Source organism: Tinamus guttatus, unplaced genomic scaffold (assembly GCF_059628265.1).
Source record: "Tinamus guttatus ecotype Peru unplaced genomic scaffold, ASM5962826v1 Tinamus_guttatus_pri_ptg000087l, whole genome shotgun sequence".
NCBI classification, from domain to species: Eukaryota; Metazoa; Chordata; class Aves; order Tinamiformes; family Tinamidae; genus Tinamus; species Tinamus guttatus.
In genome coordinates, this window is record NW_028288621.1 from 1,743,627 (window position 1) to 1,770,780 (window position 27,154).

General features: G+C 49.1%; 1 protein-coding gene across 1 annotated transcript; it reads right to left on the reverse strand.

The window, feature by feature from the left end:
• Positions 1–9,902: 9,902 nt before the first annotated feature.
• Positions 9,903–18,118, reverse strand: LOC148595565 (transmembrane protein 209-like). The gene is made up of 13 exons (XM_088520371.1): positions 17,982–18,118; positions 17,799–17,857; positions 17,003–17,134; positions 16,493–16,588; positions 14,896–15,065; positions 14,330–14,401; positions 13,573–13,669; positions 12,488–12,676; positions 11,939–12,024; positions 11,267–11,381; positions 11,069–11,166; positions 10,269–10,342; positions 9,903–9,957 (listed from the first exon to the last, which is right to left on the reverse strand). Exons 1-13 carry the CDS (start codon positions 18,116–18,118, stop codon positions 9,903–9,905), a joined length of 1,380 nt encoding a protein of 459 aa, XP_088376497.1.
• Positions 18,119–27,154: the final 9,036 nt, after the last annotated feature.

A 27,154-nucleotide genomic window follows, 5' to 3' on the forward strand; every position in this document is an offset into this window, starting at 1 on the left:
TTGAGAGTGTTTTTGTTGTTGTTACCATGGATGTTGTTTAGTTGATGATTTTTTTGATGTTTCTAAAATATCTATTAGTTACATATTTATTAAAGATATAATCTTGCAGTGTTGTGTGTTGATTCCAAGTGAGCTCTAGCACAAAAGCCTTTGCCACTGCAGGTATGTCCACAAAGACCCATTGTCACCATTTGGAACAATGGTAGAAATGTGTTAGCAGAACACCTGGTGGTTGAAAGTGCTCTTACAAGGGAAACTATGGCCTGGATGAATTAACTGAAAACTCATCAAAACTGAAAAAGGGAGCTGAATAGAGCAGCCTGAGCAAAACAAAACCATACATGGAAATAAGCAGCAAAAAGTTCATGAAAAGGACATCCGGAACCGTAATAAAGAGAATGCTTCCTAAATCTACCCTGGTGTTAATAGTTTTATTCCTGATTAGGGTGACAACCTGTTTCTTGTGCCTAACAGATAGATGACTGCAATAAACAGTTCTTTTTCTCTAATTTCAAACAACTTACATGACTGCTGTCAGGGGGACCATTCTCTTAGGTACCAACCAACAGCACCATCTTCTAAGGCACCAGGATTCAAAGGGAAGGCTAAGCACCGGATGGGGAGGTGGACTGCTCCAGGTCTTGTCATTGCAGTTACAGTTGGCAAAACTTGTGCTTGTCTTCATATAACTGAACACTTCTGAGAACCAGATCTTTTCTCTTAATACTTCTGGACTGCAGGAGACCAGAATGGTCCTTTTGTTCAAATTCCCCCACAGCTCCAGTTCTAAGGAGCTCTCCTCCCATCATCCATTTCAGGGCAGCTTCCTGGCAAGTGCCTCGTCCCCCAGCCGAGCAGTTCTACATGCGGCATAAAGGGGATCACAGCGCCGGCAGAAGGAGTGGGCAAGAGCAATCCTCCTGCGAGGTGAGAGCCTGGGAGGAGGCAATGGAGCAAATCCTGTGTTCTGCTACTTGTGGGAGGCAGATGCGTCTCTCGGAGTGGTTGCTCTGTCCCACCACACGCTGGGCTTTCTTGCTGCACAACCAGCAGGTAGCAGTGTCAGGATCATCTCTCTCTCTTCTTCTTCATTCCAGGGGCGCATGCAAGCTCTTGCCAAGACCTCCACCACTGAGAGCAGTCAGTTCACATGGAAGAGACTGAACCCAAAGAAGAGTGGGCAAGAAGAGGCTGCTGATGACAACATCAGCAAAGGTAATGTAAGACCTGGTAGGAACTTGTTCAGAGGTTTGCTCCCCTTGCTAGGAAGTTCTAGTCAAGGCACTAAAGTCATGCATGGACTAGCACAGGTGTTCAGCTCTCTCTTATCCCCACTTTCAGGAAGCTCTCTTGGGTAGAGCCTGCTTCCCCAGCAGAGCCACTGTTCAGGGAGTCTCAGTGGGGTCACAGCACCAGCTGAAAGAGAAGGGAAGAGCAAGGCTCCCGTGAGGTGAGAACCTGGGAGAGGGCCCTTGACCTAATACTGTGCGCTGGTACTTGTGGCACGGGGATGTGTTTCCTGCACACATTGTCCTTCTGAATTAAGAAGGGTGGTTACCCCCTCCCACCATGCCCTGTGTTTTCTTGCTGCAGGATGAGCACGTACCTGGAAACAGTGAGTCTCTCCTCTTAGGCTGCTTTTTCTCTTCTGGCTTCCAGGTCCAAATACAAGCTCTTCCCAAGACCTCCAGCAGCAGTAGCAGCAGTGGCCCGTGCTCCTGTTATTCCCAGCACCCAAAGGAAGGTGGAAGTAGCGGCTGGTAAGGACAGTTCCAGCAAAGGGAATATAACACCTGACAAGATTTTTTAGTCCTCTTTGCAGAGTATTCAAGCCAGGACAGAAATGGTAGAGTATGGCTGATGTTCTCTCTCCTATGCCCTTTCAGGGAATCTTTCTGGGAAGACCCTCTTTTCCCATCAGAGCCATTCTTCCAGAGACGTAGTGGGCTCATGGTGACAGCAGAAGGGAGAGAGAAGAGCAAGTGTCCCAGGAGGTGAGAGCCTTGGAGAAGGCAAGAGGGCTACTGCTGTGCTCTGATCCTTGTGGATGGGAGATGTGTGACTGGGGTGTAAAGCCCTTCTTGACTCGGAAATGCTGTTACGTGCTGCCACCATGCCCTCTGCTTTCTTGCTGCATGGCAAACATCTAGCAGCATCTAGTGAAACTGTCATGAAGTTTCCCTGGGACACAAAGTCTCCCTACGCTCTGGAAGGCTATTGCCTTCCTGTCACCATGACCTGGCTTTTCCTGGTGTCAGGCAGGCAAGTGCAGAGCAGCAGGCGAGTGCTGCAGATCCTCTTTCCCAGAGACTGTCCTATCTGATGCATCGTTATATGCTTCCTCTTTCCAGGTGCGAGCTTGAGAGGTCACCAGAAAGAGCAGGCTGTAAATACACCCTCGCCTATGCTTCACCTGCCCAAGGTAGTAAGCTGCCAGATGAAGGAAGCACTGCCACTTAGGTCCCGAGGGGACAGGAGCTGAGGGCCTTGGCAGAGGGGGAAGCATTGTATGACTGTCTTCAGCTACCCAATGGGCCCTTTCTCCTGATCCATCCTTTCAGGGAGTCCAGCAAAGTGCGTCATTACCCTGAGGAGACTTCGTGCTCAAAAGTGGGCACAAGTTCATGTGCTGCCCACCATCCAAGAGGAAGCAAGTGAGGCAGCCAAAACAGTAGTGTTTTCTCCCAGGTGAGAGTCTTGGAAAAATGGTTTTGAGGAGCCCTGTGTTTCTATACAGTGTTTCATGCTCAGGATAACAGTGGCGCGGAAGCACCTCCTGTTGCAGAAGCAGGTGTGCTGTCCGGGAGCGCAAGGAGAAGAAACTCATCCCACACGCTCATGTCCTCCTCTCCTTGTGTGTTTTCAGATTGCCACGATGTCCCAGCAATTCCTGAGGGCAGACAAGCCCTGCAACCCGAGGCCAGGCAGCAGCGCCTCGTTGTGAAGGATGTCCAACTACAGCACAGGTAGATCGGTTGAATGGATGGGTAGGATGTTTGTGTCAGCCTGGAGACAGCTCTGTGCACACACTTGACTGGGTGCTGAGGAGTGAGCACTTGCTTTGAGGCCACTGGAATAAGCAGTACCTTCTTCGGGCTCTGATTTTCAAGATGCCACTTGTTCCAAATTTTCACAGGGTATTCTTCCTACAGATATTCTCAGGAACATCTTCAGAGCATTTTCTTTGGGCAATATTTCTCCTAGTAATATTAATCATGAACCTTTATGTAATACAAAATATACAGTTTCCTTGTAGATCAGTGATCATTTAGATCTCTATTCAATGCAGAATGGGGCCCTGCACTGTGCCTTGTGAGCAAAACACTGCTGACAGAAAGGCACAAAGAGAAGGCACAGAAGAGCACAAGCTACCCCTCTGAAAAGGAAAAAAAAAAAAAAAAGATAAAATCTGAGACTCATATTCTGTGATATTGCCTTTCTGTGGCCTGCAGGAAATCTGCGCCCACTGCCTGAAGGAGGAGAAAAAGATCTCCTGGGCTTCAGTGGCCGAAGATATAAAAAGGAAGGAAAGGGAAGAAAGAAGAAGATGGCAGGAGGGGCGCAGAGCAATGTTAAATAGAAGCAATCTTCGAACTAACAGCATGTTCTCCTCTGTCCTTTTCCATTGAAGTGTTTCCTGCTTGCTCGAGAGATGGGTTAGAGAGCTTTCCAGCTGAAGGGCCTTGGTGTTGCTCACTGGAACACCCAGTCTGTGGCAACAAAAAACTGGGAGGTCATTGGGGAACCTGGGAGGACTGTTAGAGAACCTGGGCTAAGGGAGGAACTCCTGGCCTTAGGGGCCGTTAGCATGAAGCGGGGCTAAAGAGAACATTCTCCCTTGGAATTATTTATTTATCAGTCTAAACCTTTCTAAATTATCGAGTAAAGTCAAAAGAGTAAAGTGAAAGGAGCAGTAAAGACAGAGGAGCATCTCCATCAAAGCAACCTGTTTCCATTGCATTGGAATAGGATGCAGATATCCCTCAACTAGAAAAAAGCTTTTGATTTCTGTATCTGTTGGTGTGTATAGTGTGTGTGGAGTGCCTAGGCACTCTAAGAAGAAAGGTAGGTGATGTCTGAAAGAGAAAAAACAAAAGAGAAGCCAAAGAAGCAGTGAGGGCAATGCCTGTGGCTGGCTACCACAGGAATGCTGTATTCTGGCCACGAAAGCCCTTCCTTGACAAGCCTCAATCTACTTGCTCTTCTTAGCCCAAGCGGGTGTAAAACCCACCTGGGCCTTTCCTCTGCCTTCAATGGGGTCAGGCAGTATCAGTGTTTCTTCTGCATTGTGCTTGCCTCTTTCACCAGCAGTCCCTCTGGGTGTGGGGCAGCTTGGGTTTGCAAGAATTGGGAGGGACTTTTCTGTAGACTTCTGTAGTGTGTGTGGGGGCCACTTAGTTCCACTATCCATGTGGAAAGACTTTCTCTTGCAAGAAACACTGCTATGGCAGTGATGCTGCGTGAAGAAAAATACTGGAGAGCCTGGTGCTGAAGTCCCATTGAGCTCTATGAATGCAGGAAATAGCACCAGTCACTGGGGCTGAAGAATGAAGAGGAAGAACAAACATGAGGGGAATGTGACAGCTATGGCATGGCTCTCATTCCTGTGGAATTTTCTCCTTCCTTCCTTGGGAGGTGGCGCACTGCTGAGGACATGGAACACTTTTGGGCTTTACTTTGTGTTGTGAGATGGGAAATTGTAAAGAAAGAGGGTAAGGACAGTTGCTTGGCATGTAGCACTCCTGAGCTGAGAACCTCTGCAGCTTCTCTTGGCAGCCTGAGGAAGTTCCATGGGCAGATCTATACGGACCATCAAGTATAGGAATATGTAGGAAGAAAGGTAGGTGTAGCCAGGGATAAAAACAGTGGCCTGATTGCTTGATGGATAAAGGTTTTTCTGAGGCCAACCAATATGGGAATATATAGGATGAGTTAACTGCATCAGTATTGTAAATTGGGTTTAGAAGATATGGGAATACCAAGGGACACGGAGGGCTCCAGTTGTGCCTTGGGTTCAGAGCCTTGAAGAGCCTCCAGCCCATCGTGACCTATTTTGGCAGAGCCGCCTTGGCAAAGCGTAGGAAGGGGAGAAACCTCTGCCACTGACTGTGGCAGCCATGCTGCATGGCCAAAATCACTTTGTGTGCCCCTCCTGCTGGCAATAACCTTGACCTGTCTGCAAAACCTTTGTCCAAAGCAGAGCAGAGCAAAGGAAAGCAGATAGAGAGCACGCTGCCCTTGTGCTGCCCATGGGAGTGAGAGATTTAGGTGCGGGAGGGCAGAACGGTGCCTCTCTTGGTGCCGTCTCCATGCTGTGCTGGAGGCAGCTTTCCTGCTCTCAGCAGAGAAGTGGGTGGTGGCAGGGGGACGAGGAAGAGGCGACCCGACCTGCACAAGCTTGGCTTCCTGCAGTAAAGCTGCGAGGCTGCAGAATGGAGAGGCCTCTCATTTAGGTCCTTTCACCATTTTGAGGTTCTTGTTCGAATGGTATTCCCAGTGCCTTGACTCATGGCAGCTGTATGAGCCCCTTTTGGGACTGGAATCAACAGATCCTCTTCAGACATCGGCTTGTAGAAATCCTACCTACACCCAAGCATCATTGCACAGTGTTCTTTTAATCTAACAAGGCTGCTATTTAAACATTCTAACCTGAATTTTAAAAATTAATGCAATTCTAATTAATTTAATCCTGACATATAGAAATCAGTTCTCATATTACAATTCTACCCTTGCTAGTAAGAGTATATTGTTATCCTTGCCAGAGTTGGAGATGGACTAGCGTTGAATGAAGATCCATTCAGTCTAGCCACTCCACTAGTAACTAGTGTTTTGTGCAATGCTTCTCATGTCATTCTCTTCTCATTCATGCTCTCATATCATTCACTCTAATCCTCAGAGTCATCTGAGCATAGTGTAAAGAATGGTTTAATTATTTGATTGGAATACCATTCTTCTAGGTGTTGTAGAACTTCTCTGTACCCTCTTCCCCCTTCCCCCAAGAGCTTGCTTAGGAGCAGTTTTTATGTATCCGATAGCCGAGAAGGAACACACATGAGAGTGTAACTTGAGAACACCACCAGTCATTTTATTTAGAAAACATAAGGGACTACCTAGAAAGGGAGGGAAAAAAAAAAACGAGAGTTTCTGGAGGTGGCTGAGGCAGCAGGGTAGGGGAAGGGCAGGTTGGGTGCAGATGCTCAGGGGCTGGCACGTTGCAAGAGAGCGGCAGCTCGCCGTAGCAGAGGGAAACCCTTGCTTCCCTCCTGGCAGCAGGAGCGATAGCGCTTCTTCGGTGGGAGCTGTTCAGGACACCTTTCCTCTGGAGACTGCTCCGTAGGTGAGGGAGGGGAGGAGGGGGAAGCAAGGCTCCTCTTGTGATTCCCTCTTGGATTCTGCTTGTGGCTGCTGCCTGATGCTGCTCCCAGCTCAGGCTGAGGGTGGCTGGTGTCTTTGCTGGCCACGGTCCATAGCACATTGTGTGGCTGAGCAGCAGTACTGGGTGTGCTGCAGGCGCTGTCCTGAGTGTGTGGTAAGGGAGGAAATGTCCTGTGAAAGGCCTCTGCCTTGGACATGCCAGCAGCTCCCACTGCATCCGTGGCCTCAACACGACAGCAGTGCTCTGGTGGGAGCGGAGTGCTGTTTTTCACCTCTGCGGCCCCCTCTTTGTCACGGCACACCTCAATATACATCTTCCTGTTGTGGGGTAACAGCCTTGTTCTCTTCTTGGTGGAGATTGCAAGCATCAAATCTGTAATGTGGATTTGGACAAACTCCTCCTTTTCCAAGGGATCTTTGAATTCTTCCTTGCAGATGTCTTGCAAATCCTCATTGCAGTAGGAAGGGATGTTTAGTGGCTTGTTGCCTGTTGGAAAGGGGTCAGTCTGGTGAGCCGATGTGCCATCTGCATGCTTAGGAGAGGGCTGTGCTTCTGAAGGAGATGGGGGTGTCAGATTCCAGAGCTCTTCTAATTCTTCTTCAGAAATTTCCTCCAAATCCTCAATGCGGTTGAAGACAATATTCATGGGGGCATTGCCTGTGGGACCGGGATGCCTCTCGGGAGGCAATGTGCCATGTGTGTGCTTGGCAGAGCCCGGTGCTCCTGGCAAAGCTGTGGGCGCCAGATGCCAGGGCTCTTGTGGAGCTGGCACCTGGAGGGAGTGGTCAGCCCTTGTGGTGGAGCTGCAGCTGGGCTGCTGCCCCTCACGGGCAGCACAGAGAGGTGCAGGCGCGGGTGCTGGCTGCAGCTCTTGCGTGGAGGTGCCGCTGGCTGCCTGGCTGCCTGTCAGCGGAGGAGCAGAGGAGCTCTCGCCCGGCTCCTGCTCCTGCTCTCCAGGGCAGGCACGCATGCTGGCGCCTGCTGCACCTCGGCCGCTGCACTCCATTTGCTCAGCCCTTGCTTTAGCCAGGCCGCCTGTCCCTCGGAAGGCTCTTGCTGAATTGAGATGGGAGGAAAAAGGAGCAGTTGTCCTTTAAAGAAGGCAGGGCAAAGTAGCGATGCTCCAGCTTAGGGAGGAAACGGTGTCGAAGCACAAGTGCTGTCCAGGGAGACTGCAGGTTCCAGAGCAAACATTCCGCCAGAGCCGCTGGCAACCAGCTGCAGGGGCCAAGCAGCCCTTTGAGCCTTGGATGTCACAAACACAGAGCCATCGGTGTGGTGCCTTTGCGACGTGCCATCCCTGAGCAACAGCCTCTCCAGTAGGATGGAGGCTGCTCCCAGCCATAGCAAGTGCTTTGCCACCAAAGGCACCTCTGTCAATTCTGCAACAACAGCTCTCTGCTGTGTTTTGTTTCAAAAGGCCAGTCCAGCTCCCCACTGCAGGACTGAAAGTTACCCCGACCATGTCTAAGGGACTTGTCTAAGGGTAGCTTAACCTTTAGTTTCAGTGCTTCCATATTTCATTGACTTAAAACAATTCTGTATGAAACCTATCTGGCTTTCAGCTAGAGAGAAGCCACCCTAGGTATGTAATGCGCTTGAAGGAAAACAGGGAGTGTGTCTGCCTTAAAGCCACCCTCATCCCTCAATGTGTGCAGGGGAAGGAGAGGAGGATTGAAGCACAAGAAAGCACATGCCCTTTAGCTGTGCTCTCCCTAACACAGGACTCAAGAGGCAGGAGGATGCCATTGAATTACCCTTGGGCCTTTCTAGAAATGCTCCAGAAATGTTCCCACTGCTCTCATCACTCCATCAGTTACTCACCAGGGTTATGGCTGTGGTTACTGATCTGGCAGGATTAAAGTGAGTCAAGGTTTGCAGGGCCACCTATCTTCCCTTTGCTCTTTTTCTGCACTCATTCAACACAGAGGAGCAAAAGGGATTTTTTGCATCCGATAGCCAAGAAGGAACACACACGAGAGCGTTACTTGAGAACACCAGTTGTTTTATTTAGAAAACCTAAGGGACTACCTAGAAAGGGAAGAGAAGGTAAAAAAAGAGAGTTTACTGGAGGTAGCTGAGGCCACGTGACGTATGGCACGAACAGCATTGGGACTGTCTATGAATACTGTGATAATGAAATCCAAATAAAACAAAACTCACACCCCAAAAGAAAGCAAACAGAGCAGCACTGGCTCCCATCACCCCCAGCTACCAACAAACAGGAGTGTCCTGCATCTATGCACAGTGTCATCCCTCTGATTAGAGAATGGCATTCAACATGGGGAAGTACAAGTAAGCTCGTCATTCCAAGGCCCTTTGGCCCTAAAGCCCTAGGGCTTTATCCTGAGCCTTTCGTCTTACCCCTTTAGCCTAAATTTCTAACTCTTTCTTCCTATCTCTTTAGCCCCAAGCTGTAGCCCTAGCCCTTTCATCCTAGCCCTTTCCCACTGCTTCTCCCATCCTAGCCCATGGGGAATCACAGAGGAGCAGGAACAGCTCAGCAGCCCATTCTAGCTTCAGGGTTTGGGTATTTCTACAACCTTCCTACCTGGGGTGCCAATAACCCAGTGACCAATCCCAGAGAAGGGCACTCCCTAATCTTCTACAGGTGACCTCTATATCCCCACACCTCTTTGTCTTCACCAGGTGATCCTTATTAACCTTTCCTACTAGCTATTCCCATAATTATTGGCCTCAGAAAATCCTTTATCCACCAAGCAAGCAGATAATTATTTTCATCCTTGGCCATAACAACCTTAATCTATATATTCCTATACCCACCTTTTTGCCCTTCATTCCTGTCCTAGCCCTTTAGGCCTAAGCCCTAGCCCTTTAGCCCTAGTACTAGAGCTTTTTAGCACCAGCCTTTTAGTCCTGGACTTTTAGTCACAGATCTAGTGCCCTAAGTCCTTTAGCCCTGGGCCTTTGGCCCTAAGATCTTGTTAACCTTAGCCCTTTAGCCATTCCCTATAGCCCTTTACCACTAAGTCTAAGTGTTTTGTCTAAGAGTTTTGTCTAAGAGTTAGACAAAACAACCTCCAACACCCATCCATCCCCACAATATCACAGCCAGCAGCACAGTCTCTCTTCCTGCTCTCATGAGCAAACACCACCAGATTTGCAGACAGCACCCAGGAACGGGCTGACCAAGTGCCTCCGAAAACTGCCCTGCCTAGAAAACCCAGCTCCAGGACCCATATCCGTGCAGACACGTTCAATACCAAAAGCAGCCAAAGCGCAACTGCCCACCAAAGCTCAGCATAACTCCTGCTATTAGAACCACCTGCTTCCAGCATTTGCTACATAAGACTGTACTGGCATGGTGGGGAACACCCCAAAACGACAACCAAAGATCAGTCAAACAAACAAAACGTTTAACCTCACCTAAACCCTAACCTAACCCTAGCCCTAAACCCTAATTCTCCAATGGCTTTTGCTCCAAGGCAAAAAGGATAATGATGCTGCTCGGTTCTTCTTGTCTGGGAAGAGGGATCACTCCTCTGCCAACCTGTGGTCCCGCTCGTCACTCTCCAAAAATCCACAGCACGTTGACGCCTGAAGCATCGAGACTGACGTGCCTGCAAAAAGAACACCACAGTCACAAACCAGCGGCAAGTTAAAGCTCCTGTTTACACCCCATCTTCCTTACAAGGAAAACTTCTTCATCTGCAGCTGGCACAAGACCAAGGAGAAACCTAAAACGTTTCCCGTGTGCTCACGCTCACCCAACTGACACAGTCCTACAGAATGTCTGCCCTTACTTAAAACGCCAGCAGGATTTTAATCCCGTCACCGCCGTCCCACGGAGCAGCCTCACGGCACCTCAGCACCCAAAGCTGCTGCTCAGCTCTCGCCGGCAGCGCGAGGGGACCCACGGGGCGACACTTACCCGAGCATGCCCGATTCCCTGGTCTTGATGATGTAGAGGAACAGGAGCAATGCGTGGAGCAGGTTGTTTCTGTCCTGAATGCGTGGGAAGAGAGAAGACTTTGGGAGCGACTGCAGGGACAAGCACTCACACCACTATCTTAGAGAGAATGTCTTATGCAAACCAACGGGCATATCCTGCCCTTAGCCTGGCCACAGCTGTACAGCTTTTCCTTCAAATCTTTTGGCAAGGTACGTATGCAGGGGGTGTGCACCATAATAGAAGAGGTTTAATAACCTGAGATGAGGAAAGACTATAATAGAAACCTCAAAAAAATGGTACAACAGCCTGGGGGATTGCCTCAATATTTACCTCTCACTTAGACAAACATCAGAAAAAAATGATTTTTGAGGAGTTTTTTTGATGGCAACCATCCTCAAATACTCAGGAGTTCTTATGGCAGTTTTCTGAAATTGGCGACCAAATCACAACCCAGGGCTCAAGAGAGTATGAAAACGTGCAGGAAAAATCTGGTAGCTTGGCATTGAGACGAGATGGTTCCCTCCACAAACTCCTAGAAGGAAGCTTCCGGCTTGTTGGCATTCAGGAATAACAGCTCACATCAGAGTTACAGAAATTAGGGTCTCAGAAGAAGTCATGAGAAAATGCACAGGAAGCTGCTTTCTGCACTGAGCCAGCCCACATCTAAATGTAGATGTGGCTAGTTACAATAAATAAATAAATAAATAGAACAAAAAAAAAACCCAAATCAGTTCTGCTGAACATTTCCTGTCAGCAGAACACACCTAACATGCTCCTACCTCCTGCACATTGTAGACGTGGCCGTGGTAGATGACCTGGTAGTGTGGTGGGTTGATGCTGCTCTGGTAGATGCAGAAGAGCTTCTCATCCGTCAGGTCTGGGAATGAAGGTCAGAAAAGAAAAGAGGGATTTTAAGGGTGCCCATGGGATGCAAGGGGCAAACAGCAGCTAAAGCAGCACCCCAAGAATGCCAGTACCTGGTTCATGGGGTGTCTGGACGAAGTGCTGGGCAGTGAAGGTTTTGCCATCGGGATATTGGATGTTCCATGGCAGCCTGGAGTCCAGGTAGGTGCAGAAGATGTGCATAAGGATCTGTGCAAACAAACCCAAAATTCACTTGAATGCTGTCAGAAAAACCGAGGAACCAAAGGCTACAACGCAGCAGCAACTCTCTTGCCATAATCTCAGGCATGAGAACAAACACAGGACACAGTCAACCACATGACTGATTTCATGCTAGTTTAATTGGTTTAATGCCTTTTTTCTTTCTTTCTTTTTTTTTTTTCAATGCTGGTTTTCCTTCAAATACAGGCAAAGAGGGACAGTGTAAAGATTGTTTTCCACTCCCTGGCTTATCCTGCAGTCTCTCTTTTAACTATTTCAGGTGAATTATCTCAGGCTGCTGCCCTCACAGTTACCTGTGGGACATCTCACAGGAGTCTAAAGAAGAGGCTTCCCCCAGACTAACACACACAAGGGCATTTTTGTGATCTGCACCACGTCCAGGCCCCTTTGCATTATTCAAAACTGCGATTCTGAGGATAAGCGAGGCAAAGAGGATTTGGACTTTCTGCAGCCACCCACAAATGCCTCATGCTGGAAGATGAGCAGCTTTAGGAAGTTTTACCAAGGCATCTTTGAAAACTTACAGCGGAGTCGGTGGGCAAGTCAGCTCCCCACTGCCGGCCTCTGAAATCCCCTCCTCTGCCCCAGCGGAAGCTTCCCTGGGACAGCTCTGGAAACAACAACACCTATTCAGGTACTGGCGGTGGAAGGTGCAAGAAAAATCTATTTTGCACTAGCTTTGGGAACCCCACACCTCCGTGTGCATTGCCAGGGTACCACATTCACTGGGAGGGAGAACTGAACTCATTAAATGCTTGTATATATTATATATACTCAAGGCAGTTGAGTTTACAAGGGAAGTTTTATTCCTAAATAACAAAAGGATTGAATAGGACACTTCTTGCCCCGCTCTGATTGAAATGAGAAATAAAACCTAAAATCAGTCCCGGGCCCACACCACCACATTGCTACAAGCAGAGAAGCTGTCAAAACACTCAGCGCTGCTCCTTGCAAAGCAGCTCTCTGCCCTGCTGGGACTGCAGCCCGAGCATCTCCACTAACGGGGCATCTGGCACCACCAGTGCTTGACCCAGCTCAGCGAAACGCTCCCGAGTCTCCAAGGGAGCACGTACCTTTGATCCGTTGAACCAGGTACTCCTGGTTGGCCGTGACGCCCAGGTACCGTGTGATGGTGAGCAGGCTCTGCTGAATGGCTGTGGCTTCAGCCAGCGCTGCCTGTTTCATGCTGTTTGTGCTGACTTGTGCGCGGAAGAAGAGCCAGCGCGTCACCTGCACCCATGACTCAAACGGGATCAGCCGCCCTGCCAAGGGGTCAACAAACGCACTGTTACAAAGAGGAACTGCCTCCTCTGCTCTAACTACTTGCTAAGCTCAGAGCTCAAGCTCACACCTTAGGCAGTGCCCCACACGCTCCCTGCCCGGCCCCATGGAGCACTCGCTGCCTCCCTCCCAGCACAGAGCAGAAACCCTGTGCAGGGCTGGGCAGGCACAAAACCCTCCCTTGAAGGCTGCCTGGCGTAAGGAAGGAGAAACAGAGAGGGGCTGGAAAGGCAAGAATCAAAAGGAATTTTTAACAGAGAGCAGCAGAGGAACAGGGAGGTGCACAAGAGGCCAGCGACGGGGCAGTTCTTCACAGGCATCACAAGGGATGCGGGTCTCGGCGGAGACTCCAAACCGGAGCACAAAAAAGCAGCCCCTGTTGAAATGCAGCGAATCGAACCCTGCTCTGGGGGAAGGGGACGTCCATGTGAGCTGCCCATGGAAGGGGCCCCTTCAGACTTGGCCTGGGAAACTGCAGCTGCAATTTCAGCTCAGGGAAATGGAAAAACAAACAAACAAAATACCCCCTAAACCTAAAAACACCCAAAACAAACCCAAAAAAAACAAAGCCACCACCAATAAAAAACAAAATTATCCCCAACAAAAACACCATTTCTTCCTATCCCCGACCAAGACCATTTCTTCTAATGCTCAGAGCTCTCTCAAATCCACCTCAGATTGCCCTGCCCAACCCCATCAGCATGACAAAAATCTACTACCAAGATCTTAAAGATGCTACATAACAGACAGGAAGAGCTCAGAGATAGCTCTCCTCATAACATAGAATCGTTTTTGGACACTTGAACTTCCACATATCTTAGGAATAACCTTTCCAGGAAAACACAATGCAACCCCATGGCTCCTCCTATCATCCTACCTCCGCTCGGCATTGCGGGGTACCCCATTCTTCTCAGCTGAGCGCTCACAGACTCCATCTCTTGGACAAGGGGCTCTAGAATTGTCTGCAAAATCCACTAGCAAAGAGAAATGCAAGCAGTAAAAAGGTTAGAAGCAACAAGGTGCTCAGGAAGCTGCTAAAGGACACTATCTCAGATCTCAAGAATCTTTACTGTTCAACCCCCCCACTCCTTTTAAAACAAACAAACAAACAAACATGCAATTGTATTTCCTTTGCTACAATGACTCCTGCTCCCAAGACTAAAATGTTATTTTTTTTGGTTTTCATTTCTTTCTTTATTACACTCCTCGAGACTGTCAGGAAAAGCCACTGTGCTGGCATTTTCCATGCTTCACTTGAGCCCAGGAGAAGGAGGTTGAAAGTCAGGAGGGAAAAAAGCAGTTTGGAAATCTGGATTTTAGAAAGAAAAAAAAAGCAGTCTTATCACATGCAGTGTGCATTAAGATATATTTGTCTCCATTCAAAGGTGGGTGAACTTTACAACTGGAAGGTTTGCAGAATACACAACACCCAGGTCAGCCAGGGCATAAGTTGAAGTCCGAAATTTGTTTTACTCCTCCTTTGGTACTAGCCTGCTCTTTGAATCTCCGTGGCCAAGCCCACCCTCATCCCCACCAGTCCCAAAGATCAAAGTCTCTTAGAGATGAGGCCCTTCTTCATCCGGCTGCACCTCTTCGAGCAGCACGAACAGGCCGTCTATGGGCACAGGACTTACCCTTCGGAGCCGATCGGTCCAGAAATCCAGGGCATCCAGCTGCCACCCATGCGCCAGCACCCTTGACCAAACCTACACAAACAACAGGATCATTATCCACCTACAGAGAGAAACCTGAGAGAAAAACAAAGGAGCTTTTAGGGCCTACGATGTTTTTGGAGCCCAACCACAGCCCACAGGGCAAACTGCAGATGTTCCAGAGCCCTCACACATCTCCTGGCTGCAGCATGGGGAGCCCTCAGCACCTGGCCATACTGCACTCCTACTCTCTCCTCACAGGACACCACATGTCACCCGAGGCCACAGTCACTGTCTGGAGCTCCCGGCTCTCACAGGACAAAACTGGGGCAGAGGTACAGGACACATGAAAGAGGTACTTGAAGAAGCAGCTTTCTTAGATTAAGGGATGAGATCAAGACATGGATCCAATTTAATTAAAGCTCCCTTAACCCTATCCCTTTGAATGAGACTTTGTCCAGACACAAGTGTAAAGGAGTGTGATGGAGATCATGGCCATCCCTTTGGAGGAGCTCTATGGTTCTGGGCTCCTCTGGTGCTGAACTTACCTCTCCGCCAGCCTGTGGCACATCCAGACGACCTTCCTCCCTGCGGCCCAGGGGACACCATGCCACCTGGTACTGGAACTTCCGCAGCACCTTGTCCTGCTCCACCAGCAAACGTGTCAGGTTGCAAAACGCTGGGCAGTCGAATGGGGAGCTGCTGTAAACTGAATTTGCTGAAATGACATTCAAGGCACGCACAATTAGTACAAGCAGGAGGACAAGAATCACGCAATAGGGCAGGCAATAACTGCACAGATTCAACTCTGACTGGAAAGATGAGCTCACGAATTATGGTGAGGGAGGAGAATTTTCTGAAGTCCCTGAGGCACCGAGATGTGGAGAATTTACAAAATTCTGCCTCCTGTCTCAATTACTGCCTAGAAGACTAAAGTGGTCAGCAGTCACCTTGACCACATCCAGGGGGAATACCAGAGCAGGGACGTCATTTTATTTACTAGCACTTCAGGAGCTCGCTCCCTTTCCCAAAATCCCTTCCAGCTATTCTCACCCACGACTCTCTCCACTAACGACTAATAAAACCTACATCCTCTCCTCACCCATCCTTTCAGGACAAGCAAAGGGATTTCTTTACCCATCTGACGGCTGAGCTCTTTCTCCTCTTCCCTTTGCAGGTATCTTTGCAGGGACTTCTGGTCTGTGATCTCCTCCTCTTGGCTCCGGAGGAAACGAGGCCGAACTGGTGAAGGGCAGTGACGGCTCCTGAGCTCACTTCTCACTGCTTCAATACTCACATCAATGGAAGAAGCCGGAGGAGAAGGGCTGAAGCTGGGAAGCTTGGGCAAACAGAAGCAGACACTTGTGTCATATGAGGAAGATAAGACTTCCACTTTGATTTTACAAACTGCAGAAATCAATTGACTCAACAGATGAATTTATGGCTCTGGAGTTTGCTGCTATTAAGCCTAGTCTGAATCAGGGGAATTGGTTTTCTACTCCTCAGCATTTACATTTGCATTCCTCATTCAGGCTTTTTGTCTGAAACCCACCAACTCCTCCAAAACAAATAAATTAACTCTAGGGAAAGGACGAATCCTGGAAGGGCGAATGTGCAAAGGGAGCAGACAGCTGCCGGGCACCTCCAGCAGCTCAGGGCCCAGCACGAGCACACGAGGAGCCAAGCCAAGGCGCTCCCTCGCAGCCAGCGCCGTCCTTACCTGGATGCAGCTGCTGCTGGGCCGGGAGCTCAGAGAACTGCTGGAAGAGGCTCTGCTGGCGGGCAGAGCCGGCAGCTGAGGGTCACAGTCTGGGGCAGGAGCCGAGGCCAAGCTGGGACGGGAGCTCAGAGAACTGCTGGAAGAGGCTCTGCTGGCGGGCAGAGCCAGCAGCTGAGGGTCACAGTCTGGGGCAGGAGCCGAGGCCAAGCTGGGACGGGAGCTCAGAGAACTGCTGGAAGAGGCTCTGCTGGCGGGCAGAGCCAGCAGCTGAGGGTCACAGTCTGGGGCAGGAGCCGAGGCCAAGCTGGGACGGGAGCTCAGAGAACTGCTGGAAGAGGCTCTGCTGGCGGGCAGAGCCGGCAGCTGAGGGCCACAGTCTGGGGCAGGAGCCGAGGCCAAGCTGGGACGGGCCCCGCGGGGGCGGCCTGGACTGTAGCTCAGCACGTTCTGGCCCTGCATCGCAGCCCCACACCAAGGGACTCTCCTCGCTGACGGCTCCTGCACTGGAGCTATCGGCACCGCTGCAAGAAGCACAAAAACACAGTGAGCCCTGCACATGCAGCAGCCTCCAACTCCCCTGCTTCCTCTGAATCCACACTGCAAAACACAGACACGCAGCTTGCCCTGAAGGAAATTCAATGGTGCTAAAAAGCCCTCTTCCCAGCTCCACGGGGAGGCCACAAATTCCTTCTCCAGTTTCACAGAGAGTCTCTCCAGCTGCCCTTTAACAGGCTGCTGTCCCCTCCTTTGTTAGGGCTTCTTCCCTCTTCAGTTCTCCCCTCAATCCTTCACCAATTTTGCACTTCTACTTTAAATTTTAACATGCTGCAGGGAATTTGTCTGACTGCTGTGTTCAGACAAAGAAGCTGAGAATTGTACTTGACCAAGACACCAACTGCAAAGAACACAGATAAACAGGCGTTTATACTACCTACCTGAGTTCTGCATCCCCAGAAGGACCTGCTGCCTGTGAGTCATAACCAGGTGAGTTGGTGCCCTCGTGTATTTGAAATACAGCCAGAGATCAAACACGGCATTCAGGCTGAACAGAGACACCAGTGCAAGTTCTAGAATAAAGAAAAAAAGGTTTTATCATGCTAGATGGCATGACCATGAGTAATAACTTATTGTTAATATTAAAAAACAGGTTAAAAATGCATAAAAAACTGCTCCTGTAAGTGCTAGTCTGAGGACAGAGATAAGGCTTCTTCATGGGTTCTTTTTATTCAAGAACCAGTTGAGACAAATCTCCTTTCTACATTAAAATTCATTTATGTGGCTAAAATTCATTTATGGGGCTTTAATGCTTATTTGCAAAAGTGCAAGGTATTTTCCAGGGAGAACACAAATCTCTACAAGGAAGTTTCACGCTCTTTAGCAAGGCTCTTCCATCAAACCTTCTGTCTCTCATATCTGCATTTGCCTCACTCCTCCTCCTTTCCATCCTCCAAGGGGATTTGATACAGCTCCTTTGGAGTCTACTCCATTGAAAGGAACTTTCATTACCTGGAAATGTCACACAGCCCCACAACAGGACCGCCAAGAGACTCTTCCCTGTCACTACAGTGAGGAAATTCCCATAGCTCCAACAGGGGTAAAAGAAAGTAAAATGAAGTTCTGCCTTTTTTTTTTTTTTTTAAAGCTGTCTTTAAAACAACTTCCCCAGGAAGAAAACAGAAGTGCGAAATATTCCCTCCTCCCAAAACACATTGACGGGCAGCGACAACTCACCAATAAACCAGAGAGGCCAGAAGGGGATATTGTAGTATGTGCTGAGAAGTTTTCCAGTCCTGGTAAGGAAATACAATAAAACAGGAAAAGTTACCAGCGGGCAGTAATGGGGTTCTGGGAAGTACCGAGGCCTGCACAAGGCAGGATTTTTCTGTAACGCAGTCACATTCGCAGCCAACATACATGTCCACGCAGATCATGCCGGCAGTGCAGATATTCAGGAGCCCCCAGGCCCAGAGCACCTTCCGCTCTCCAGCCTCTCTCCTCATCCTCATGCTCCTGTCAAGGAGGGCACCTGCCGAAAGCCCTGGGGCTGCCATGGTCTGCGGCAAGAGGGAGACAAACACCCCACAGTTTAGACAGCCACATCCTGGCTCAGCACCACGCTGAGGAGAACAGCAAGAACCAAGAGCAACCTGGACAGAAGGACTTCACCTGAGGAGCTCCCGGTCCCGATTCCCGAGCGGGGAGCAGGGCTTTTGGCCAGCAACACTCTCCTGCAAAGCCTGTGAGCGCCGTCACCCTCTCCAGGGAGAGCACGTCCGTTTTCCCCAACGGGCTGCAGGGCACAGGGCCCCCTTCCCATTCCGAGGGCACTTTTGAAAACCAACATTCCGCAGGGGGCCCAGGCAGCGCTGCCTTCCCCTTTCCTGCTCAACATCCCCCCGCTCCGGGAGGCCCCGCGAGCGACACGTCCCGCCTGCACCGCTGCCTCCTGCCCCCTCTGCACCTCCACGTCCCGCCTCGGCGCCCCACAAATTACACACGACGCCCCCGACGACGGGGACTTTTCCTGAGCCTCCCGGCCCCACGAGGCCCTCCTGAGCCTCCTGCCAAGCCCCCGACGGCCTAAAAACACCTCGAGTTCCCCAATGCCAAACAGGAACATAAACCTGTAAAAGTGACTTCACTGAAATAATGGGGCTTTGAGGGGGAAAAAAGGGAAAAAAACAGCTAAGGATGAGGGGGAAATGGAATAAAAAGGCTGAAAAATAGAGGGGGAAGGAAAGAGAAAAGCTGAAAGAGGGAGAGAATAAAGGAAAACACTAAAACAAGGAAAAATGAAGGAAAAAATATAAAAGAGGAAAAAAACATGAAAAAAAGATAAAAGGGAGAGCCAAAGAGAAAACTAAAAGAGAGAGAGAAAGGAAAGAAAAAAAGCTGAAAGGGGGCAAAGAATGAAGGAAAACATAAGTTAAAGAGGGAAAAAAATAATGAAAACAGTTAAAAGGAGTAAAAGCAAAGGAGAAAATGTAAAAGGGGAAATATAGGGAAAAAAGGATAAAATGCATGAAAACAAACAAAAAAGATTAAAGGGGGACAATGAAAGAAGAAAGCTTAAAAAGGAGAAAATGAAAAGATAAAAATGCAAAAAAAAAAAGGGGGGGGAAAAGAGAAAAACAAATGAGGGGATGGGATGGGATAGGATAGCCTGGGACAAGATGGGATGGAACAGGCTGGGCTGGGCTGGACCGGGACAGGACAGGACGGGGTCCCCCCGCAGCCGCCGCCCTCACGCAGCCCGTCCCGTCCCGTCCCGTCCCGTCCCGTCCCGCGGGCAGCGGCGCCCGGGCTCGCGCTGCCCTCGCTGCCCGCGGCACCCGCGCCACGGCCACGGCCACGGCCCTGCCTCCCGCGCCCGCCGCGCGCACGGAAAAGGCCCAGGGCGGCGGGGGACGAGGGGCCGCAGGCAGCGTCCCCAGGAGGGCCGGGACCCGGCCCCAGGACAGGCTCAGGCCAGGTTCACGCTGCGGACGACTCCCAGGAGGGTGTCTGCTCCCGGCAGCGCCAGCGACACGGCTCTGGGATCCCTCCGCAGGGGCTATCGGCTCTCCGGCCAGCCGGGCACCGCTGCCAATTCCAGCGCAGCGAGACCGGCCCTCCCCGCAAGACCTCCCGCTTCCCCGTCTCGGCCTTGGGAGCAGCCCCCAGCGTTTCCGCACGGGCACAGCTGCTGCCAGGGGGCACTTCCAGCTCTTAACTCTTTCCTTCACAGAATCACAGAATCCTTAAGGTTGGACGGGACCTCCAGGGATCATCTAGTCCAAGCCCTGCACACGCAGGGTCACCCAGAGCACGTGGCACAAGGCTGCGTCCAGGCGGCCCCTGGAGATCTCCACAGACGGAGACTCCACAGCCTCTCCGGGCAGCCTGTTCCCATGCTCCGTCACCCTCACTGCTAATACGTTTTTCCTTAAGTTCCTGCGGAACTTTCGCTGTTTCAGGTTGCGGCCGTTTCCTCTCGCTCTGTCGCTGCCACCGCTGGGCAGAGGCCGCCCCCTCCCCCCGCCGCCCCCCGCGCCCCAGGAGCGGCGCCGCCACGTGGTGGGGGGGGGTGCGCGCATGCGCAGTGCGCTCTGCCGCGCTCGCTGCTGCCCCCGCGTGTCGGGGCGGAGGCGCTGCAGGAGCGGGGCGCGTGCGCGTGCGCAGTGCGGTCGGCGGCCCCTTGTGGCGCGCGGCGCATGCGCGGCGGGCGGCAGGTGCGCGGCGGCGGCGGGAGCGCGCGGGAAGGGCGCGGGGGGGCGGCGCTCGCGGCCCGTGGGGCGGCCGCGGCCGCGTCCTGCCGGCGGGGGCAGCGCCGCGCGGAGGCGGCGGCGGGGCCGGGGGGCCGGGGCGCGGGGCCGGCCTGCCCGTGTGCGGGGTGTCCCGGGAGGGCTGCGCGCGGGGCCGGGGCGGGGGGAGGCCGGGGAGCAGCGAGAGGGGGGGCGGCGGCTGCGGGGGAGGACGTGGCCCCGGCGCTCGGCGTCCTTGGGCCGGGCGGCTCCTGCCGCTGCAGAGCGCTGGGGGCTGGTGACAGGAACCCGAGCCCTCGTTGGGGTGGGTTTGCAGGGCAGCTCCGCGGAGGGGGCCGCGCTGCAGAGAAGCGGCCGGGGCGTCGCGATGCCGTCGCTGCTGCTGCTGGTGTCGGGATCTGGGAGCTGCTGCCTTTGTAGAGGTGTTGATTGAGCAGACATTGGAAACGGAGCAATGTATTAGCTGGTAAAGTGTCTTTCGTGGACGTGTTCATGTTCATTTGTGATTCCCAAGTGCAGAGGACGGAAGCGTGTCCGAAGAGGATGTCCTGTGTGCAGCGGGTGGGAGCGTTTCTGCCGTTGCCGTTGCCCTGGGCTCAGTGCGGGCTCAGGGCCGACCTGTGGGCAGCCCCAGTGGAGCGGAGTGAGCTCGGCCGTGGGGCCACAAAAGTGGCCACCAAAGTAAGTTTGCTCCAGCAGAGAACGGGGCCGACACAGATGCGAGCAGCAGCTCCGTGGTCTGTTTTTTCCTGGTACAAACTGGAAAGAGCAGTAACCACTTTGGTGGTGTAAGACTTTTGGAGGGGAAAAATTCTTTGGAATGGAAATGATTTTGGCAGAGGAAAAAAAATAAGGGTGGATGGGTGACTTTTTCAGAAGCTAAAAAGATTTGGAAGGAAAAAAATCAGAAGGAAACATTTGGGGGTAAACATTCCTCTTTTTAGAAGGAATATTTTTTGAGGGAATTTTTGAGCTGGGAATAGGAAAATGTTTTGGGGGAAATTTTCTTGGGAGATGTTGAGAGATAATTATTTTATGGGGGAAGTTATTGGGAAAGAATAACTTTCTAGTTGGATAAGTTGGGGGAAGATAAATAATATAGGCTCTATAAATAATATTTTGAAGCAAACATATTCTTTTAGGGATAGTGGGGTTTTTTTGGCTTTGTTTCATATTTGCAACATCTAAAGCAGGCTCCACTTAAATGAATGTAGCAAAATAACTTTGGAGAAATATATAACTCTTCTTAAAAGTTATTGGTGTGTACTAGGCAAATATCTGAAGTTGGGATTTTTTTTTCCCTTTGCTATCACTGTTGTCAAAGAGAAGCCAGTTACTGCTGTTCTTCCTGTGGCCCAAATAAAAATAAAAGCTTTCTCATGGTTCTTTCTTGCAGTAGTAAGGTAGCGTTATGTTCTTGCTGAAATGAGTGGAATTGTTGGAATGAGTGTCCAGGCAGTGACATTAAGGAGGAGACCCAAATGTGTGACCTGCTGAAATGAGGGCTGGGGGCAGCATTGCTCTGGGGAGTAAGTAGACGGTGTTTCCAACCTGTGGAGTTAGTGGAAGAAGTTCCCTGTCCTTGTCCTTGAATTACTAAATCCCGTCTCTCAGAAATTCTAATGAAGAAAAAGGTAATGAAGACCTTTTAAGTTTGGCTATCCTTCAGTGTTCTTTAAGTGTTTCCTTTAGTGGGTCCAGATGTTAACTTTGAAAGAAAAACTAGAAAAAATAGCAATCGTTCCTCTTGCAAAGCTGGCTCAAGCTGCAACGTTTAAATAGCCATGTTGAGGATGTTAGTAATCTTAGTGCCTTGAGTCACTTTGTTTTTCCTTTACAGAGCTCCTGTAGCCACCAGTAAATCCTGCTGGGAGGATCCGTCGGGGAGATTTCCTACGGAAGGGATGAGGGCAGACGGCTTTGGGAACGGGAGGAATGCGCCGTTGTGGCCTGCTCAGTGCCAGGACGCAGCTGGGTCCTTCGCTAGCGGCGTTTTCATTTCCGCATGTCCCAGTCTGAGCTGCTCCTGCTGATGCCAAAAGCAGTGGTGCAGGTGGAGCGCCGCCAGCTCAGCAGGGCCGGTGAAGCAAAGAGCAGGAGAGAGCAGGTGAGAGCCGGGCCCGGCTCGGTGGGGGTCAGGCCCCAGCCCACGGGGAGGTGGTTCTTCCAGGGCTGCAGTGGGCATGGGAGGCAGGGGCTCCCCTGAGAGTGGGCCAAAGACTGGGATGTGTGAATTTTGGAGAATCTCTTGGCGAAAGTCATCTCTGTTTTCCTGTTAAGGTAAGGTGTAAAATGGGTGCATGCTTTGGGAAGAGCTCCTGTTAGTGTATTTGGTGAAGGGGCTTAATTTCCCTGCCTAGCCGAGGCGTCCGGCCTCGGGGAATTCTGTGTGCGTGGGCGAGCTGAGCTCAGCACTTAGTGCCCAGCGTGGCCTGCAGCGGTGCCGGCAGGCTGGAGTTAATGCTCCGCTTCCCCAGATTTCCTAGATTAGGCCTAGATTTGCTGTAATGCAGGACTCTTCCCTTTTCTTAATGGGCAGTCTTGACCTCAGATCAGCCTGGGAAGCTGAGCCAACACTCGCTTGCCCTGGTGTGAGAGTCAAAATCCCAAAAACGTAACCTGCAGAGCCCAGCTCAAGGAGAAACCCAAGGGCAGGGAAAAAGCAAAGAAGGAGGGAAGCAAAAATGGACATTTTCAGTATGTGCTCTCTCAGGCTTCTCAGAAGCTACTTTCAGGCATCATTCCTGTAGTTTCTCAGCTTCACTCCTTTTGCATAAGGTTTATTTATTTATTTATTTAAAGCCATCCTATTCTCGAAGATCCCTATAGACCAATGTTCCCAATCTATGGCAGCAGCCAGCTAAGCTAGAGATCCAGCCAAGGCAAGGTGAGAGCTGCCTGTTTCCTTCACTATCCTTTTTTCTTATTTGCCTTGGTCATATTAAGTTAAAAACCAAGAATGGGGTAAATTGTTCACCAGTTGAATGTACCGGTAGTATACCAGTAGGAGTCTATAAGACTGCCTATAAGAAAGATTTTTAATGCTCAAATTATTCTTCAATTAAAACAGGCAAAATCAAATGATGTTTTACTTTTTAGTGAAATATATTCAAACAATGCATATAGAAGCTACAGAGAGAAGATGCAGATATTCTGCATGGTACACAAACACTTGGACATACTTTAGAGATAAAGACGACATGATAGCTCAAATTGGCATGCAGAGATTGCACAGTTGGACATTCAGCATCACTAGGTGCTATGTCCATGCCATGCACCATAGCAGCATGATACACGTTCTTTATTGGTTTTCGTGTGATTCCATTTTCAAAAAATGCATATGTGTATCTTATTCTCAGTTGTTTTTAAGAATATTTCTGTTAAATTTTCTTTCTTTTTTTTTTTTTTTTGACTTCTGGATTGAAGAGGTGTCCACCTCCATGCCGGCAGCCTCGGGCACAGGTGGCAGCGGTGCCTCGGGACAGGGAGAGGCCAGAGGGGCCGGGAAACCTCAGCACGGGCCGGCTGCAGGCGAAAGGAAGGTGAATCTCTTATATATATATATATATATATATATATATGTATATGTTGTGTATATGTGTGTGTGTGTAATTGTTAGGGGTAGCATCGCTGTCCCATCGCCATGAGTCCGAGATTGCAGCAGTTCCCCCGCGTCTGTCAGCAGGGAGGGGAGTTCGGGAGGGCCCAGACCCACCACCCCTGGCCTTTAATGAGCTGGCCCAGAGTTAAAGATTTAGGAGGGAAAAAAAACTTACAAATCCAAAAACCATTTCTGTTTACACCTACTGAGAGCTGAGAGGACCTCTTCAGTTAATATGCACTCACAAGGTCAGTTTTAGCATTTAGCTTAGGGTTTAGTTTTAGCTCCTACCCCGCATTCTTGCTGCAGTGCTGTGTTTCTACTCACTGTTTTTAGCAGGATTATGGGATTTTGAGGTCAGACACTCGACTCTGCTACTGTTCCCAGGGGTAGGAAAAAAAAAAAAAAAGGTCACTTGTAGGAAGTGTCACCCCCCAGTAGCATCACATGAGGGAAGACCACTGATATTTACTCACTTATACACATACACTTTTAAAACACCATAGTTACAGTGTCCTGCTGAGAGCGGCAGCCCAAAAATGTTGAACCACAGTTTTGAAGAGCCAAAGTTTTCTCAGAAGATTGTTTCTGGGTCTGCCTTTCCCACCCTGACCCTTTTTTTTCAATGTAAAAAGTTTCCCTGTTACCACAGAATGAGCCAACAGCGACTCCCTGGTGAAAGATGCATTTAAGATGTCAGGATTTCAACGTCATCTTCAAGGGGTAAGCAATGCATTTTTACTTCAGTAATTTTTTCCTTCTCCTCTCCCTGGAGGTGCAAGGAAAATTTCCTGGTGCCCACTGGTGCAAGCATGTCCGGGCCCATGGCTTTCACACACCAAGCACTTACAGACAAGAATTCTGTTCACGTAGCTTACAGGCATCTACTTTAGAAATCTGGACATTTTATTTTCCACGTTTAAGTGAAGCCTGGACAAAACTTGCATCTGTAACACATCCAAGAAAACAACTGAGATATAGTCTCAGTAATAGGCTTGTTTTTTCTTTTCTCTTAAGATGCAGACAGACCAATCTCGTCAATCTTTGGCAACAACCAGCTAAGTTGGAGATCAAGCTGCCAAGGCAAGGTGAGAGCTTCCTGTATTCTTCACTGTACATTTTTCTTGTTTGCCTTAGTTATGTAGCTGATAAACCAAGAAGGGGGTAAACTGTCACATGAGGTATTTAATATACCAGTAAGAAGAAAGATTTTTAATGCTCAAATTATTCTGCAGTTAAAACAGACAAGCTCAAATGATGTTTTACTTTTTATTAAAACATATTCAAACAATAAAAAATATATATATATGCTTTATATATATTTATACATATAAGACAAGTATATCAATCTGTTTTATATATGGATGTATATAAAATATATATATGGAGATAAAATATATCCATATGTATATAATAGATATGTTTAGAAGTACTCTTGATTTAACTATATACAGCTAACAGAACAGAATGCAATTAAAATATTATTTTTAATAAAGTAGAAATGAAGTGTTCTGAAGAGCACATTATGAAGCACTGTAGAGGTTTCTAATTATCTTTTTCATTTCCTGATAATAAAAAATATATACATCAATAAGCACAAATAGAAGTTTAAGAACCTGATAGTTTATTTCTTCACACAAAGTTAAAGAATCTGTAAATACATCCAACTGCTGGTGATATTTAGCAAGAACATGTGCTAAAAGCATCACAGTGCTGCTATATTTTCTGTAGTTTCAGAGACATCCCTATGTGTCCAGAAGAGTAGAGGATACAGAGCCTGGAGCAACAGTTGTTTCAGCAGTTAGGAAGAGATCCTCCCTGAGAAAGCGCAACTAAAAGCTGAGAAAGTTACTTTGTGACTGCTCAATAATTAATTTATCTTTGCTACTTGCCCAGAGCACTCAGAAGAAGAGAGAACTGTACTTAAAGCTAAAGGGAAAGGGAGAAAATAAAGAAATCCAGGCACGTTTAATGTGAGCATTCCAATATTAAGTTGCAGAAGCCCACAAGTCCTGGGATAACATAAATATTTTCCCTTCTCAAGCTAGTACGTGGCATTATACAAGATGAGAAGGGAGCGTTTGTGAGGCATGACCTCCCTGAATCCAGAACATCCTGATTCCTGCAGAGTGAGAACAGAGCGTCCATTCTGACTCTTAACCTGATGTGAAAGAAGAGGTTTAGATACCAGTGCCTAAGCAAAGAGGCTCCCTCTTTTCAAGGTGAACTGCAGAGGCACTAAGAATTGGATCTGTTCTCACACACAAGCGCTCAGGGACGAGTGGCCTCATGGCTCTTTGGATCTGAGGTCTCCATTTCCAACATACCTAAACCAAATCAACACTGGGATTGCCTGGTTTGGGTGGTGGGTGCCTCCTGAAGACATTTGCTGACTGCTGACAACTCCTAAATCCTCTTTTACAGGGAAAGGACAGAGAACCTGAATAATTCCTGTAAAACCTGCCCAGGCAGAAACCTCCCTTTATATCAAATTGGAGACACTTGAACTTCAAAGTTCAGAAGAGATGATTGGGAAACTAAAGAAAAATCTCCAACTCTTCTTATGCTTTATAATTATTTTAAAGCTGTTGAAGAAAGGAAGGACTTAAGTATTCCCGTGTTTGCCTGCTTGTAGGGGAAGAAAGAGGGATTAAGAGACTGAGAAGAGCACCCTCCTTTCATGGTCCCCCCCATTCCTAAGGAGAGAAAGAAAGAAAGAAGGAAAAAAAAGAGCCAGAAAAGCTATTCACAGCCTCCTCTTGAAGGAGTTGTGCGGGTAGAACCATTGTCTTCAAGTCCAATCTTTTTTTTTTCTCCTGCTGAAACTACAAACAATTATGCCAAATATAACAATAATTTTCCAATATGGATAAATGTCTTTCAGATGGGAATGAGTAAGTCTTATAACATGACAACTAAGCACTAAAGCAATTAATATGAAATAAGCATGATGTCCAGAGTGCATGCGGACTGTGTAACAGTGATAATGTGCTATATATAACCCTTAGAACCATTATAAAACATATATAAAATTTACCATAGAGCTTAGATTTGTCATAATCATTCCGGTGCTGGTAAATGCACTGACTGAGGAGAGCATGTATTTTTTCCAGGTAAAAGATGTTTAAGTTCCCTGTTAGATTAGTGACACCATCCAGCAGATGCTGAAAACAAAATGGAGACAACACAAGGTTGAAATAGCATGAGACCTTCTGGAAAAGCTCTTTAAGTTTTCAGGAGCT

Coding starts and splice junctions, on each gene's coding strand:
- LOC148595565 (XM_088520371.1), bottom strand. CDS start 18,118: ATGGCAGCCCCAGGGCTTTCGGCAGGTGCCCTCCTTGACAGGAGCATG. Junction 14,402..14,895: donor TGCCACAGGCTGGCGGAGAG/GTAAGTTCAGCA, acceptor TTGTTTGTGTAG/GTTTGGTCAAGGGTGCTGGC. Junction 10,343..11,068: donor ACGTCTACAATGTGCAGGAG/GTAGGAGCATGT, acceptor CCACGCATTCAG/GACAGAAACAACCTGCTCCA.